The 16,939-nt window shown below is 38.8% G+C and overlaps 1 protein-coding gene across 5 annotated transcripts in view; it reads left to right on the forward strand.

Moving 5' to 3' along the window:
- Positions 1-16,939, forward strand: part of ccser2a (coiled-coil serine-rich protein 2a) — a 60,741-nt gene that overhangs the window by 13,589 nt on the left and 30,213 nt on the right. For all 5 annotated transcript variants that reach the window (XR_001661329.1, XM_016668024.1, XM_007545449.2 and 2 more), the window contains exons 3-6: positions 48-268; positions 12,384-12,477; positions 15,537-15,645; positions 15,757-15,937. Coding sequence is in view for 4 of the 5 variants with exons in the window: in XM_016668024.1 (XP_016523510.1) it covers positions 48-268; positions 12,384-12,477; positions 15,537-15,645; positions 15,757-15,937 (605 nt within the window). In the remaining variant the exon portion in view is untranslated. The remainder of the gene's footprint in view (positions 1-47; positions 269-12,383; positions 12,478-15,536; positions 15,646-15,756; positions 15,938-16,939) is intronic.

The following is a 16,939-nucleotide window of genomic DNA, read 5'->3' on the forward strand; positions in this document are numbered from 1 at the left end:
TTGAGATTTGACATGGCATATTGCCCACGTTTATTTGCTTTTTATAGAAAATAAAGAAGAAAGCCCGATGCAGAAATTGCAAGAATCTACGCAGGATTCGTTGGTGTTGTCTCCTCCGCAGAGTGACGCTCCTCAGGGTTCATCGGTGGAGCTGTCTCCCTCCAATAGCTCTGGTGGGACCTACATGTGGGATGAAGAGGGTCTCGAGCCTCTTGGGGAGCTCAAGTCTCCACTAGCAAGTTATGAGGATTTGGAGATCAACAGCATGGTGAGGCCCATAATTCCCATTGTATTGATTTTAATATTGTGTAGACTTTTTAAATCTTTAATAATTAATCTTGACTCTTATGTCATAAACGGACAAAAAAAGAAATTTATTTCCTTCTGCGTTCGCATTTCCTATCCTCAAGCAAAAAGAGATTCTGAGGACAAAATGTTTATTTTTTTTTAGAAAAGCTGTTTGTGGTGTACATGTGCCGACTAGAAGTCTTGATGTGATCAACTTTGCCTATTTGTATTAGAAACATCAACAGGGGATCGGCTTTTATGGCTTTTTCCAACATCTGTCTTCCTTTTTGACCGAACTCTGTTTTCATTAAACTTCACATGTGCGCTTCAAAAGAGGAAAAGACGAACGGTGTCTGAGAATGCCCAAGCAAAAATTGTTTGGGGAGAATCAGAGTCCTTGCAGTGCTTTAGAGCATATGTGGTCTGCTTTTTAATTAATGTCAGCTTATTAACACCTACTTGTATTGGTACATGTTAAGACAGGACAAAGTACTTTCAGTGACAATATATATATAATATCGCTCAAGTAGCAGTGCATTTGTGTGGTGCAGTAGAGCTACTCCTAGAAATACTTTTCAAAAAATGACTCAAGTAAATGTAACTAGTTACACCCTTCCTATGGTGTTATTTTTATTTTACTCTAAAAAAGAAAGCGAAAGGAAATTTTAAGTTTTTATCATTTAGTTTAATCTTTTGTGCATTAAAATTGCAAAGACTTGAATAATAAACCTGATATGAGTTTACTTTAAAATATGTTCTACTTAAAACATATTGACTCTGCAAACTTGCGTAAATACCATATTCTTCATGTCAAAGTATTTAAATGAATCCCCAGAGCCTTGAATTTCCAAGGTCTGTAGGATCATTTTTCAATTCAGCATGAAAGTTCAGTTTTCATTAGTCGATTATGCATTAATTATGTTATGCATTTATATTTCACGTCTTAAACCTTTTTCAGTAATGCCGTTTTACTGTGCAGAAGTCCATTAATCCATTTAGAGGTAATTTACATCAATTATGTAAAAAGTAATGGGGCAAAAAAATTGCGAAGAAGAGCAAATTGGCATGATTCTCTGCTGCAGGTTTTCACCGGTGTTTTGATGCCAAGGCCTCTTGCTCTCTTGGAAGCTAACGCTAATCTGCTTTTCTGGCCTTACTTTTTCTCTCTGTATCCCCGTACCAGGGCATCTGATCTTGGTAATGAATAAAGAGCTTTAAAAAACAAGCTGGAATTTAAATTATGCAATAGGCTTTGGGGCGTTAAATATGTTCATATTATGATTTTGGAAGAACTCCTCTGGACAAATAGTGGAGTTTATCTCAAAACATTAGACTTATAGTGACTGGAAAAACCACAAGGGTGTGTTTGAAACGTTTTCGTGAGCTGTCTGTTTTTGCTTAATTTTGTCATTAGTGCAAGCACACGTGGGTTTGGCATGTGCTTACGATTAAGCAGTCGCGCAGCATGCCGTAAGCAGTCGGTGTGTTCTTATGTGGTAGATCTGTTGAAGTGTGTTCATAGCTGGGGGTAAAACAAAGAGCTTGTTTGCTGTCCAAGCTTAGTGAAGAGAGTTTCTAAGACAACAACTGCTGTGTTTTGCCACCTTGAACTCTAAACTAATCTAATCTCTCCAGATAAAACTATATAGCACAAATGTTTTCATAATGTCACAATTAAGGCATCAGTAGGCACTTAGTAGAGGGCTTTAATTGGTCTATAAAGAAAAAAAAAAGCACATTATGCTGATTACATCACTCAGAAGAACTGCAGCATTGGAAAAGAACTGTACGTTGTTTAAATGTGAGCAAACAAAGCCAAAAGAGAAGAATCGTGGTGGAAAACGACATTTTCCTCAACGGCTCTTTCTTCTCATGTCCATCTTATGTTTACCAGTATAGGTCAGCAAAATAAAATATTAAGAAAAAATGTTTAAATTTTCTAAATGCACACTTTTCTTGAGAGAACTGATGTAATTGAGAGAGGTTTGTACAACGTCCTTAACTCTGGCCACAGATTTTCAGTTGACTTGAGGCCAGAGCTTTGTGACATCTTTAGCAAAACACTGACTATGTTTTCCTTAAACCAGTTGGTGAAGTGCACCAGTCCCTCGTGCAGCAAAGACAAAACATGATGCTGCTACTTTCATACTTCACATTAGGGGAGGCTTTTTTTTTTGTAGCCTTGCAGGCACTCCCCTTTTTCTTCTAAGTGAAACAATGGTCATGATTTTAAATTTGAGTTTCATCAGACCACAGAGGCAATTCATTTATGATCACTGGACATTTCTATGCCATTTATTCTTGCAATTATTCTATAAGCAGATGACGGTGACGCCTTGAGGAAATTGTGCTCCGCAACAAAATAGCCTTCCTGATATCTGGCGTTGTTTTAGTTTTTATTTGTGTATTATTGATGTACGTAAAATTACTGGTTTGAAGAAAGCAAAAATCTCCACAAAGGTTTCTCTCTGATTATTCTGTCATTTAGCAAAACTAGATGCTTTCACTAATGTTAACTGACCAAAAACAGAAAAAGTTTACTTTTGTTTAATATCGTAATATAGGGAAATATGGTTGTGTGTGTGTGTTTTTTTTTTAACACATCTAGTTTCAGTCATAATTGTAGTATTCAGACAATAAGTCTCACATTGAGCTGATTATATAGGCCATTCCTACATCAGTGGTAATGTTCATTTTCCACTCTTTGGTGGAGCCATGTGATCTAACATCCAATAAATCAGTGGAGAACTCATTTAAAGCACTAATGTGCTTTTGGTAGCTTCCTTCCCTTTTGAGTGACGAAGGAACACGGTCCTCTCATTGGGGTACTGAAGGTCTGGTGAGTGGAAGCTTAGAGGTGAAAAAGAAGTGAAGGGGGGAAAAAAGGAAAAGGGGCAGAAGCAGAAAGAGAGCAGATGTAGTGGCTGATTGCTGATGTGTGAAGATTGGCTCTATGGGGAATCTGCCTGTGAGATATTTAACCAAGCTATTTGATTAGAGGAAATGAATCCACTTACTGTAATTGGATGCACTGAGCTCCTCTTATCCCCACCCTTTTTTGCCATTTCCTCTCCATCTGTTTGAATATAACCCCTCATCATTCCCTTGTTCTCTTGAGTAAATAGTTGCTTGCAATGAGCTAAAGAAAGCAGCAAATGTAACTCTGTACCAAACCAGTGTTTGTGTCACAAACAAGCCTTTGGTTCTTGAAGATTCAAGAAGCGTGATATTATGGTTGCATAACTTGTTTGAGGCAATGCATTTACGAATCCGTCTTTTAGCAGATTCTTGCTTCCTGCTTACGACTCCAAGAAGATCTTGGTAAAAGGAGGAGCAGGTTGGTAAATAACATTTATATATGTGAAAATTGTCATTTTCACATATATAAATTATTTCTTGCAAGACAGAGTGAGTCAGAGATATACCTCCTCTTTTTTTTTTTGCTGCGGTCGCCAAACTGCAGTGGCTTGTTCAGCCCACTTGGAGGCACTGTGCATCCTTTAAACAAAATATGAGCGCGCTTCAAAGCTTTTCTGTTTTCCGGTTTGTGTCTGCCATCCCTTTTCTTGTGTGTTGATTTGTAGCCATATCTGCATTCATATAGCTTTTTGCAAAATTAAGGAGTGGGTTACCAGAGCTCATAATGAGATTCCCATGATGTGCCAGGCAGAGGAGCACAATACCTGCTTTGCAAAGTAGCAGCTGAAACTGAAAGCTACATCTCACAATTTCTGAGTGTTTTTTTGTTCTCTTTTTTTTTTTCAACCCTCAGCTCAGTGTATCAATAGCATCTGCAAGCCTGGACAGATATTGAAGTTAAGCTTTTAAGATGTATCTTAATGTAGTGAGATTTCTAGTTTTGATTTGAAGTAAAAAAAAAAAAGAGTGCACAACAGTAAATTATTTTACTGGATCCCTTCAAAGACTGACAATACGGGGAGTTTTATGTTTGGTGAATTCAGCATAAACTAAAAAAAAAGAAGAAAGGAAATAAAACAACCATCCAACCTGCAGATTAATAATCAAATCCCATTAAAAGAAAACATGGAAATATTTTTTTTTCTTGCGTTTGCAATATTTTCTGCTGTTTATTTGCTTCTGGTTTCAAAGTTAATGATTTTCCTATTATTGTATCGTAGTACATTGTAATATTAGTGTTTGTGTATAAACATTTCACCCATTTTCTACCATTCTGCTACCATCTTAGCTTCTTTTGCCTTCGAATACATTTTGTTTGCCTGGGAATTTCTTTGCTCTGTCTCTTTCATCTTTTCTACCCTTCCAACAGCTGGCTAAAAAAACAAAAAAAAACAACAAAAAAAACAAAGCAAAAGACGTACTTTGGTTGTGTAATACTCTGGCTTCCTTCTGTGCCTTTTCTCAAAGCTTCAGAAATGCTCGGGCTTTGTCTTATGCCTATTTTGTTTTTCCCACCGTTAGGCTTTTGTAGCCCCAGGTTGAGACACGTTAAGTCATTAGCGTTTAAATGAATAAAGTTCTTAAGTCTTTTTGTCCACAGACTGCTCAGTCCTTTATTGAACCTGCTTCCAGAGTGCGAGCTTCGCCGTTTCATTGATGGGGCTTGGAGCTCGTCTGCCTCAGTTTGTTTTCTTAGATGACAGAAGCAGCCATTTAAGAGAAACTTTGGTGTTTTTATGTTCCTCCGCCGTTCATCACCACCACGATGTTCCTTTAAATGGCCATTTCTTGCCCTAATGTTAGGGAGCGGAATGGCAATAACGACAGATTGCAAAGACGAACACAAAAACCACTTTTCACCATCAAAACCAAGTGGTTTAAATTAAATCAATATTGTATTGATGATAAATTTCACTGTCATTGCTGTGGCTGGCCATAGTGTTTTTCAGTTTCCAGTATATGAGTGCCGAGAGTGCTTTACTTTGCTGCAAAATATTGTGTTGGGGAAAATAAACGTAACATGATTACTTTGGGTAATGGATGTACACCAGCCAGCTGCAGTCCTAGATGTGTAGCCACTAATAAGGGAGGTTTATAGCTGTCATATTCTTACAGTGTCATGGTCAATCAAGTCAGTTCCACAGGTAACTCAGTGAATTAATTTGGTTTGATACACACATTAATAAGCATTAATTAATAAATGGTCATTTGTTTAAGAGATTTGATTCGGAATGTGAAAGGTATAATAATTTACTCCAAATTGTTAACCATTTACTTCTGTTGACAACTTAATTCGACTTCTATGAATAACAGAAACAAAATATATGCTACAGCCTCCACATTAATGGAGCAGACTGTTCACTTCCAGCACAGTCGCTGGAGCCGTCCACAAACGGAGCTCTCCACAGAGGGTTAATGCTTGCCAAATCCAGGCATGTGTTGGAAAGTTGAATGGAAGGAAAACATGCGACAGTGAACCATTCATCAGCAGCATGGATAACTGAAATCTTGAGAGAGTTAAGAACGTGTTTCTCTCTTTTTTTTTTTTTTAGATTCACAAAGTGTGGACTGTGGCCGAGGTCTGTGTTTGAGAGCCACAGCACCTTGTGACGACATCAGAGATCTGACCCCTTTTCTAGATAAAATTAAGTTTTGCATTTCTTTTTGAATTCAAGACTTCAACACCTGGAGGATAAGCTAAGATGTACGGAGCTGGTTTATGTCTGGGGTGAAGTTTCCATAGACAGTGACCATTGGTCCATTAAGGCTCACACAGACAAAAATACAAATACCTGCTTTAATCATCATAGCTAAATGACCAGCAAATTGTTAACCATGAGAAGCAAAATGAAGAAAAAGCAAATAAATTATAGCACTATCGGCATGTTTTCACTTTTATAATTGAAACACTGAAGTAAAATTACATCAGGATAATATCCTAGTAAGCTGAGACGGACCTCTACACGAGAAACTTTCGCACTTTACCGACCTCTGACTTGGTGTCTTTTCTCTGAATCTGTTTGCAAAGAAGCGAAAGCTGCAAATGACGTGCATGTATTTTAAATCACATTCTGTAGCTGGAGATGTACTTTAATACACAGTTTTGATACATACAGAGAGGAGGAGCTGGGAGAAAAAAAAAAGAAAAATTGAGGCCTATACAAGCATTTTCACATAGCGTAGCTATTACTGAAATTGTAACCATTTGGGCACATCATTACGCCGCATTTCTTTCTCCCTTCCATCTTATTCAACATGCAGCAGTCTCATTACATTTCATGGCTGCTATTCTTCTGTATGTAGTCTTTCCATTATCGTTGTCCCCTTTTGTCAGTGTTGCTGATTTTTGGCGAGGCTTGTGTGCCTGACATCAACTTGAACACAAGTTAAAATCACTTTCCAGATTGCAGCCAAATGTAACGCGATTGGGAGATGAGAGCATGGATTTATCTACTACATTTAAATGCCGTCTGTAATTTGTCATCAAATTTTCAAGTGTTCTCGTTCCACATGTTACACATGAATAAAACTGCACTCAGTTTTCCGTGGTTTGCATACATGTCGGACAACAACTATCGCAAATCAAATCATCTTGGAGCGATGAAACAATGTGTAAACAGCTGAGACACCTCGATTGTTTGCTATGCCTCTTGACAGCTTCCCGTTCTGGCACATTTCATTTTGTTATCTAAAGGTCAGTCTGTTCCTGACTAAAATTGTGTTTTTTTTTGGGGTTTTTTTATCACAGCTGTACATATGTGGCGGTTCGGTACACAACATATATACAGTGCTTTCACTGTGCCACAACAGCGTCTTGTTATTCTGTCAGCAAAACAAAAGAAAATGTGAAAGATAGATAAATCGTGGGAAAAAAAAAATACACAGCTGAATCGATGGTTTTCTAACTCTATTTTATTCCTTGCTGCAGCTGCCATCATTCATTTAACAGTTTGGCTCAGTGTGCTTCCTCTGCATCGCCTGTGTCTGTCCCCGAATGTTTGCCTGCGCGCCGCAGAAAGAAAAGCATTTAACCAAAAGAAATGTGATTAAAAAAAAACAAAAAAACCCCTCCAATTTTCAAATGCTATTTAGAGATCATCATATAAGTGTCTGATATTCTTTATGTCTGTATTTGCCTGAGCCTTGTTTGTATTATTTTTTTCAACTCTATAGTCAAACTCATGCATTCAGGCTATTCAGGCTGCATTTTGTAATTGCGTAGATAAGTAACAGTAACTGTTACGTCTGTTAAAACAAATACAACGTATTGAGCTGCAGCTTTCCCTCCTATAACAAACAGCCATTGTTTCATTGCTTTTAACGCAAGTCTTCAACTCCACGCCTCGAGGGTCAGTGTCCTACAACTTTTAGATGCGTCTCTGCTTCAACACACCTGAGTCAAATAACGAGGTCATTAGCAGGACTCTGGAGAACCTGACTGCCCAATTCTGAGGAGGAGATTCAGCCATTCGCATCAGGTGTGTTGGACCAGGAACTTATCTGAAAGTTGCAGTCAACCGGCCCCTGAGGCCTGGATCTGAGGACCTCTGGTCTATAATATCAATTCTTTGTCTCTGAACTCTTTGTTCTAGTTTGACCTTTGCTTTGCACTATTGCTGCTCTTGTACTTATGTAATTTGGACAAAATGTGCTAATCAGAGAAAGCTGTCTAGCTTCTAGCATTGCTAATAAATTGTAGCGACTTTCACATCATTATGGATTTAGGGTGAGGTTTTGTCACACCCACAATTGATTTCCTGATTGTGTGCGCCCACCCACGGCTGCGTTCAGGATTCCTATACATTTTTCATTTAAAAAAAAAAAAAACTATCTTTTTTTTACTCTAATATCCTAATTTTTTTTTCTCCCTGCATTTTACAATAATTCTGGAAGAACTAATCACTTTGAATATGCTTGAAGAACAGCTGAGTGTTATTTTGTAGGTTTCGCAAATGATGAAGCAGGCCGGATGCTGAAATGAGGTTCTGATTTCCAAAATTGAATCAGTTTAAAAGCTTTTACTGTTGGACTCGTCAAATAAGGATTTGGTTCTTTTCATCTCCTCCTCTTCTAAATTAATAATATATAAACCAGCACATTATCGCCCCCTATAATATGCAGTTAAAACTATGCATATCTGAGTGGAATAGGGTGTTTCAGCTGTGCTTAAAAAAAAAAAAAAGTTTGACTCAGACTCTGTGCTTCTCTGTGAGGTACAATCTGGTCATGGACACAAACACGGAGAGGTCTGCCAAGACCTTAAATCAAGTGCGATGGAGCAGGAAAATATATTTTGCATTGAAGAAAATGGATCTGGAGGACCAGCTAAGAGAAACGGCTCGACATAGTTTTCATGCGTGATAAAGTATTGGAAAATGTTCGTGGTCTGGTTCTTATTTATAGCCCTCAGTAGGAAATTTCTCAAACAACCAGCGAGCACAGCGGATATGAAAACATTGCTGCTTATCTATCCATAAAATTTGACTGGTTGTCTTTGATTGAAATGGCCCACCACACTGTTGCAACAGCCGTGTCTTTATACTCATGAAATAGCTGTTTTGTTCTGCATAATTGGTTTGGTAAGTGGCTTACAGGGACATGCGGAAAGGACTGGGGCAGATAATGCTCTCCTCACAAAGGCCACCAGTGACTCCAAAGACAGGGAAGAAGAGTTTTATACTTGTATGTGAGACGGACGGACGGCTACCACATAAGACACACATCATCTGAGCTTTATTTTGGCCGTTCTCGCTCCCACTAAGAATAGCGAGTATTTTACATTGCGAGAATTTTGAATGCATGTCCGGGACTTCTTCAGAAAGCAATCGTTAATTAATTGTGAAATAGGCCTTTTCAGTGCCAGACCATAGAACACAAGGTTGAAATGTCTGAGAAACACTCTGTCAATATTTCTTTTGTGTGCGTATCGATTGGTAGACACATAACCTCCGTTTAACTTTAGCTTTTTGGATGGGTTGAGAGCAGGATGCTTTTGTTTCCATTATTATGTTCCCCAAAATCTAGTTTAGCCTGTTGGGATGAAAAGCTTCTCCTGGACATTCTCAGCTTTTACAGGTCTGCAGTGGCTGGGGTTGCACTTGGATTTTTAAGCGTTCAGTGTCCTCACTGCAGACCTTTGGACTGAAACTCTCCCAGTGGATCAGAAGGTTTGTTTACATGGCCAAGAAGCATATTTTTTCAAAATAAAAGTGATAAATACCGAAGGTGACATTCAAACTGCACAAAGTTTTAATTGGATAAAATTTCAATTGGGACTTTGTCACCGTCACCAATATAAATAGTGTGTGGTTATGCATGCAAGAAGAGTTTTAGATGAATTTTCAACGAAAAAACGTGTCCATTTTATTTATTTACTGAGCTTTCTGCACAAACAAACTGTACCATCCTTTGGGCTTCATGTACTAAAATTTCACATATTTTAATTAGCGTTATACTTTGTACTGCTGTGCTCACAGTGAAAATCAGAGGCCTGTTGATTCATTTAAAGCCTGTTGTCACTTTAAAGATTTGAAACTTTTTAGTTCATATTTTTGTTCAAAACCGTAAAATATTTTCTTGGCCCACAGCAAGCAGCTTGGCAAACTGTGGATATCTTCTAGCAAATACTGAAATAATTCAAATGTTCTCTTGTATTTTTTGAGGTTCTCAATGTCTGCATAAAAGGAACTTGAACATACATCTTTGTGACAAAAAAGAAATAAACAGTTATTTTTTTATGTTTGTTAGAAAATTGTATTTTACACATATCACCAAGATCTGGCAGAAACGCACCTTGTACACATTCAGTTAAAAAGAAAAGAAAATTTGCAATCATACAGAGTCAAATCTACAAAGGTGTCCATTGTTAATGGGACAGTCAGACTTTACTAATTCTGGTAGCTTTGTGTCCATCTAATTTAGTTTTAGACTTCTGTCAAAAGAAAACTATTCAGGAAGTCTTGGTTTTTGTCCAATCAGCTGTTCATGGTATTCCTAATGAGGAAAGGTTGCATATTTCCCATGTTAGCTCTTTCTGATTGTACAGGCATGCACTTTCAAAATCAGCAGCAGCAAAAGCCTGTGGCAGGTCACTTGATTACATTTCACTTGTACTTCTTTAGGCGTTTTGGGTTCTGCTTTTAGGGAAAACCTTCTTGAGCAGCCAGATCTGGATGTGTTGGCAGTTTTTTTTTGTTTTGTTTTTTTTTGAGTGTCCTCCACTTGTAAGCTATATTATCTACAGTTTATTGTCTTATTCCACTCTTGTAACACCTCTACAAATCCCTTCCCAAGCCCATAAACTGCTACGTCATTCTCCTTAGTCAGCTTTTTCAATCTCATGACCAAATCAAACTGAACGTCAGACGTTTTAACAGGACAATACTCTTAAAACACTTAAAATGCAGAGGAATTATGTCCTCATGGTTTGCACCTGATGTTATGCTAATTTAAATGGAGGAAAAATTAAGTTTGACCTAAAATCGATGTTTTATCTCAAAGACAGGAGCGAAACTGGTCATAGCAACAGGGTCAAGGTTAAAGGGGAAGATGTAAAACATGGAATAAGAAGGAAAGGGAATGAAACGGATGAAATCTGTCTTATTCCACATGGCCGCAAAAATTCCACCCACATTTTCTCTCGCACTATTTGGAAGATGGTGGAGTCATCTTTTTTTCATCATAACGTCTGGAAACTCAACACTTGTCACTTATTGTGACACACACAAGAAATTCAATAATGTCTAATTTTGCAGTTGTGTGTTCTTGTCAAAGTCGGGGCTATTTAATTTCAAAGAGCAAAAAAAAAAAATGTCATGAAAAAATAATAAATAAAGCTTTGAACTATTGATTCTTTTCTCTGCCTTTGAGATGCTTTATTTTGAAAGCAAGTCAGACTGCTGCATAATTTGAAGCTGATATGAGAAGTGTTTTTGTTGGCTTTTCAAAGCAGAGTGCATTATCATTCATAATTGGGTGATATTTTTCTTTTGAAAAACCTGTCCTGTCATAAATATCTTGATATTCGGAAAACTATATGCGAGAATGTTATTAAAAAAAAAAACAAAGGGGGAATCTTGAAAATACGTATAAATGTTTGCTAATTAGCTATTTTTAGGAGTGGAAAGACATTTGGTTGTGTTCAATTAACTTTCTATTATCAGTTGTGACGTTAACTACACCCAACCTACTTTGAAAAAGAAGAAAAAAGTATTTCATAGACCTTCAATGTAAATGTAACTACTTACTTTGTTTATCAGGTACATCTGTTTAATTTCCCGTTAGCCCAAATAATTAAACAGGAATCATGTGGCTGCATCTAAAAGCTTCTAGATGAGTTAAAGACGCATTAAAACTGAGCATCAGAATTAGGAACAAAGAGAACTGAAGTACTTTGAACATGTTATGGTTGTTGGACCCAAATGTGGTGATCTAAGACTTTCAGAAACTGCTGGCCCTCTAGGATTTTTCTGCACAACCATATCAGGTTTACAGAAAATGGTCCAGAAAGATAGTAAATATCCTTGAGTGGCAGCAGGTGTACGGGCAAAGATCCCCGTTTACGTCAGTCGTCAAAGCACATTGGGCAGAATGGTTGGAGATATGCAACCAATCTCATGAGCTCCCAAAATATGATAGCATGAAACTAGAAAAATGCTACATGATTGGATTTCTCTCTAAATTTGAGCTGAGACATTCAGATTGTAAGAAGTTGGTGTGAACATGAAATCATGGATTCATCTTGCCTGATCAGTTCATTGATGGTGAAATGGCTACTGGAGATAGCCATTTCACTCAGCCTTCCTGAGTGTTGTTATTCAGCATGTCTATCCCTTTATTACCTCAATGTGCCCACATTGATAATGAATTCACTTTACTCCAATGGCCTTTATAGCCACAAAATCTTAATTCAATATAGCAAACTTTGGGATGTGGCAGAACAAAAGACTTGCATCATAGTTGTCCGGTCAAAATCCTTGAGGACTGTGAGTGGTATATTCTTGAAAGGCTTTAATATTTGCACCCAAAGACTTTGTATTTTGTCTGCCATTTGTCACTTTACCTTTGCTGCAGCTTCCTTTTGCAAAATAGTAGAATGGATGTATTATACTCACAATGTCTCTGCTGTGTTGTGCAATACTATATAGAAGTATTACCTAGAATTTTGTGATTCTCAGGACATCTTGAACAACCTGGACCCTCTGGGAGCTGGAGATTTGGACGATAATGATCTCATGCTGGATGTGGACCTCCCAGAGGATAGCTTGCACGGTCAGCACATGCACGCACACACACATGCACACGCACGCATAAACACTTTCTGGTGTTATTGCATTTACGCCACATAAGGCCATGATGAATACTTAAGTTTCTGTTGCTGGGGGTTGTCCATTATTTTTGTATAAGCGCAAACCTCCAGCAAAACTGTCTTATCATAAATGTAAATTAATACACTGCCAAGGCCTGTGCTTTCCATTTCCAGTAGTTCTTCTGTGGGATATAATGGTTTGAATAAATTGAATCCTGCTTTGCCTTGGGTGCATGCTTGCCATTGCAACATCCATTAAAGAAGTTTAATAGATGCCTTGTTGTGTATTTCGTCCTATTACTCTTTAAATATTTGTCCTGTTTTTTTTTTTGTTTTTTTTTTAAAGAATTGTTAAATGACAACTCCAGACTTTGACTGAATGCTCGTCCGCTAACTTGGAACAGTTTTTCTACCCAGCTGTCTGGCTTTGTTTTATGAACAGATGCACACAGATGTGCATGATTGACAATTACTGTTGCGTGAGAACCAGAGTGCACTTATATAGAAGCGGCTCAAACATATGTTTCCCCCGATGACAGCGGTTCGATGCTGGCGTGATTGCTTTAATAGCTTAATATCCGCACCTCACATCGCCAACTATCGCATCTGTCAAAGTCTCCTAAGTTTTCCGATTTTCACTCCTCAAATACAAACATGTAGACAGCGATCTCATTAAGACAGAATAAATGGTTTCTTTGTGGGTGTTAAAGGTAACCAGGTCTCATACTATTACTACATAATAACAGTGCTGACATCATTATGCCCCTTTCAGGTTGTGTTGCATTATGTTATTTTGGTAGAGTGAAAAGAAGGGTCGAGGATTGACCTTTTCCTGTCATGAAATATAATGAATTCTTGGAAATGAATTTTCCCTTGTCATTCTTGAAGCCAGGCGATTCATTTCTAATGGGTTTGATGCAATAGTTTGCCGTGAATGCACTCGCCAGGCTCGGTTTGTTCAAACAAGACTCCCTTTAGGCGCTATGAAATTTAATCTGCAGAGTATGTCTGTTTGATGTCTTGTGCGTATGAGCGTGCAAAGGGGCATCTGGACGCCAATGGCTGCTTATTGCAAAAACTAAGGAAATAATAAGGTGGAGCATTGTGTTTCAAGGCCAGTTTTTATGATGTCTGTAGCATCCCGCTTTTTTAAAAAGCTGCTTTAAAAGACTTGCCGAACCATAAACACATTCTTATATTTGCTGTGGTCTTCAAGCCCAGAATGGCTTGTTGTCATACAGTCATGTCCAGAAAAAAGGTGAAGTCTGAGGTTTTACTGATTTTTGTATGTGTTTCCTTTTGTTGAGATTGTCTTAGTTTATCATGAAACTTTCTATTTCCTCTTTACTTTTTTTAGAGGGTTCCATAGACCTGAAATTCTCCAAATCTTGTCACATTACAGCTACAGATTTCTGTGAATTTGATGGTATTTTATGTGATAGACCAACACAAGATGGTTTATAATTGTAATATTTTTTGCCATTTTAAAGTTAAAATGTTAAAAACTGCAATTCATCCTTTGCTATACAACAACAACAAGGCAATTTTTTTCCTTCGGTTCCAACGGCAGCTAAAGTAAGTAAGTAAGTAAACTTTATTTCTATAGCGCTTTTCACAGACCAGGGTCACAAAGTGCTGCACAAAGTGTAAAAAATAAATAAAAACAACATACAAAACAATAAAACACAGTATTACGCTAAAAAGCAAGTTTAAAAAAGTGGGTCTTAAGTTGTTTAGCTCGTCCTTAGTGCTAACCAAAAAAAGAGCATGAAGTGAACCAAGCTAGCTTTTTTAGATGGCTTCAACAGAAACCTGGAAAACAACTAACAAACTTTCAAAGCCGGATGTGGAGTTTGTAAGCAGTCATCTCCCTGTTTCTGAGAGCAGGAGGTGGCGAGCGGGAAGGGAATGTTCACACTGCAGGAATGTAAATTGGAGCGTCATCTCTTCCTACTCCTTTGCGGGCAGCAGCCATATTTATAGCTCTTACGTGTCACGGGTAGAGTTTGTGTCACGAGAGGCGAGGCAACGGAAGCGCACACTGAGGAGTTCAGCCAACTCCAGCCCACGGGGCAGGCGGTGCGATGTGGCATGGGGAAGGGAGATTCTTCTAAAGACCCTGACACAAAACAGGAAAAGTGGAAAGGAAAAGAGAAGAGAACTTGTGTTATGTTCTCATCCAGCTGTCAGGCTCCTTGAAAGGAGAGAGGCCACAGCTTTGCTCTCTCCCAGCTGGCGACTTCCTTCGCTTGGACACAAACCAGTCACCTCCCCTGCTCTCCCCAGCACCACCACAGGCGACTCTCTCTCTCTCTCTCCTCTACCAGCTCCAGTTCCTAGGGAGTTCCCAGAAAAACAAGGCCGTCAACAAAGACGGGGGTCAGACAGCCCAGGAGCTGGGCTGACTTTTCTCCCCCCCGGCCTTTTGACAAATCATCAGCTAACTGGGCAGGGTCTCAATTCTCTCCAGTCTGCTCCTGACTTTGTCTGCGTTCATGGATTTTGTTTTATTCAGTTTGTATTCCTTCCTGAAGGACTTTATCTTAGCTGAAAGGAGTCATTGGAGGCTCCTTAGTTCCTAGGAATGTGACGGCTGCATATCAGACCGGCTGTCTGCTTCTGCGCTATGCGGTGACGCTCTGGGTAAAGTATGCTAAACACGGCTGCTGAATTTCTTTGAATGAGGTTTGCTGTCTTTATCTGCTTCTTGCTTCTTTGAGCGTCTCGCACATAAAAGCCAAAGGTCATTGTGGTTTGCTGGGAACCACGCTTTCTCAGCTGTCAGCTTTGTTACCGTCATGGTTTAAGACGTGGCTGCGTAAGTGTCGCTGAATACGGAGTCGTTGGGAGTTTCTTTTCAAAGAAGAGAGAGGAGAAGTACTTTTTTAAACTTGAATCCAGCTTTTTCTGTTCTGCCCCAAGTATAAGTGCATCACACTTTTTTTTTTTCCCACCCCTATCTCTCTTGTCTCTTTGGTATATTACTGATGTCTCACCCATGCTCCACATTCTTTCCCTACAGACTTTGACAGCATGTCTCTCACGGAGGGCTCAGACAGAGGTAGCCGACAGGGGCAACGACGCAAGCAGCACCGCTGGAGTGGCCCAGATCACTTCTTCCATGACAGCAGGTTGGTCAGGCTTCCAAATAATAAAAAAAGAGAAGTAAAGGATAAAATCAAACTAGCGAAACAAATACACCAAAGCAAACGACATGACTTTTTTTCCCCTCTTTCTTTCAGGCTTCATTTCCTTAGTAATTACAACAATCACAAGACTTCCAGGTTTCCTTCTCGTCCCGTCCAGTCTGATGGGAAGCAGCCAGTCTACAAACCAATGCTGGACGAACTCACTCTGGAGCACATGACCCAGGACTGCAGCGTGCTGAGGAATCAACTTCTCAGGCTCAAAACGTTACTTCAGGTTAGACCCACCACCTTAAAAACATGCCTATTTAGCAGCTGAAAGATCTCAGTTTGCTTATGTTGTCGTTCTGTAGAAACACAATAGGTCTTAATGCTATCAGTTATTTTAACCGCAGTTGCACAAACATCGGTTTGTGACACACCGATCAGAGTTGTGGAGCCGGTCTCCGTTTTTTAGCCTTAATCTTGTCACATTCAGATTTCTTTTCAAAATACAACAGAACATATAAAATGCATTAACATAAACATAGGACTTTTATGTTTGGACAATTATTTTTTTCAGTGTTGCGATATTGGAAAATATAGTCTTGGAAATCCTGTTTTTTGTTTTATCCCCTCTTTACATTGTGTCACATTCACAGTTACATATTTTTTGTCCTATCAAAGCAGATCTCTCTTGGAAATGAGATCTTGGATCTCAATGAGACAACCTGTAAAAATAAAGGTTAAAAAAAAAATAATAAAGTAAATGCATTTGTAGGTTGAACATGAAAGACTTGCCAAATTCTCTTCGCAAATGCCTAACATTATTCTGCAACTCACCCCAATTTGATGTTGTTTGGTTTATTTATTGTACAATCAAGTACTTCAGTGGCGAATTGTTGAGCCATACGAGTAACACGACCCGGCATGTTTTCTTCATGCTGACCACCAGCTTGGTCACACACTGCAGTGGGATGGCATGAACCAATACTTGCCCAAAGATGCCAAAGTTGGTTGAGTTGGTCACTGGTATGAACTGTGTATCAGATCTGATTCCACAAGTATTCAGCGGTCAGCACTGTAAGCACCTACATTCTGGAGGTGGTCTGTGGCAATCCACAGTCTAACAGGGCGAACATTGACATCTTGAGACGATGGAACCTGTTCCAAGAATGAAGATTTGGGGTGAAGCCGGTTGCAGAATCCTGTCACAATATCGGCCTGCTTTGAGACTTTATTGATGGCACACCTTGTATTTCTAGTGAGAGAGATGCCACTACACACCATCCTACCACCT

The sequence above is a fragment of the Poecilia formosa genome, unplaced genomic scaffold (genome assembly GCF_000485575.1).
Source record: "Poecilia formosa unplaced genomic scaffold, Poecilia_formosa-5.1.2 Scaffold12, whole genome shotgun sequence".
NCBI lineage: Eukaryota > Metazoa > Chordata > Actinopteri > Cyprinodontiformes > Poeciliidae > Poecilia > Poecilia formosa.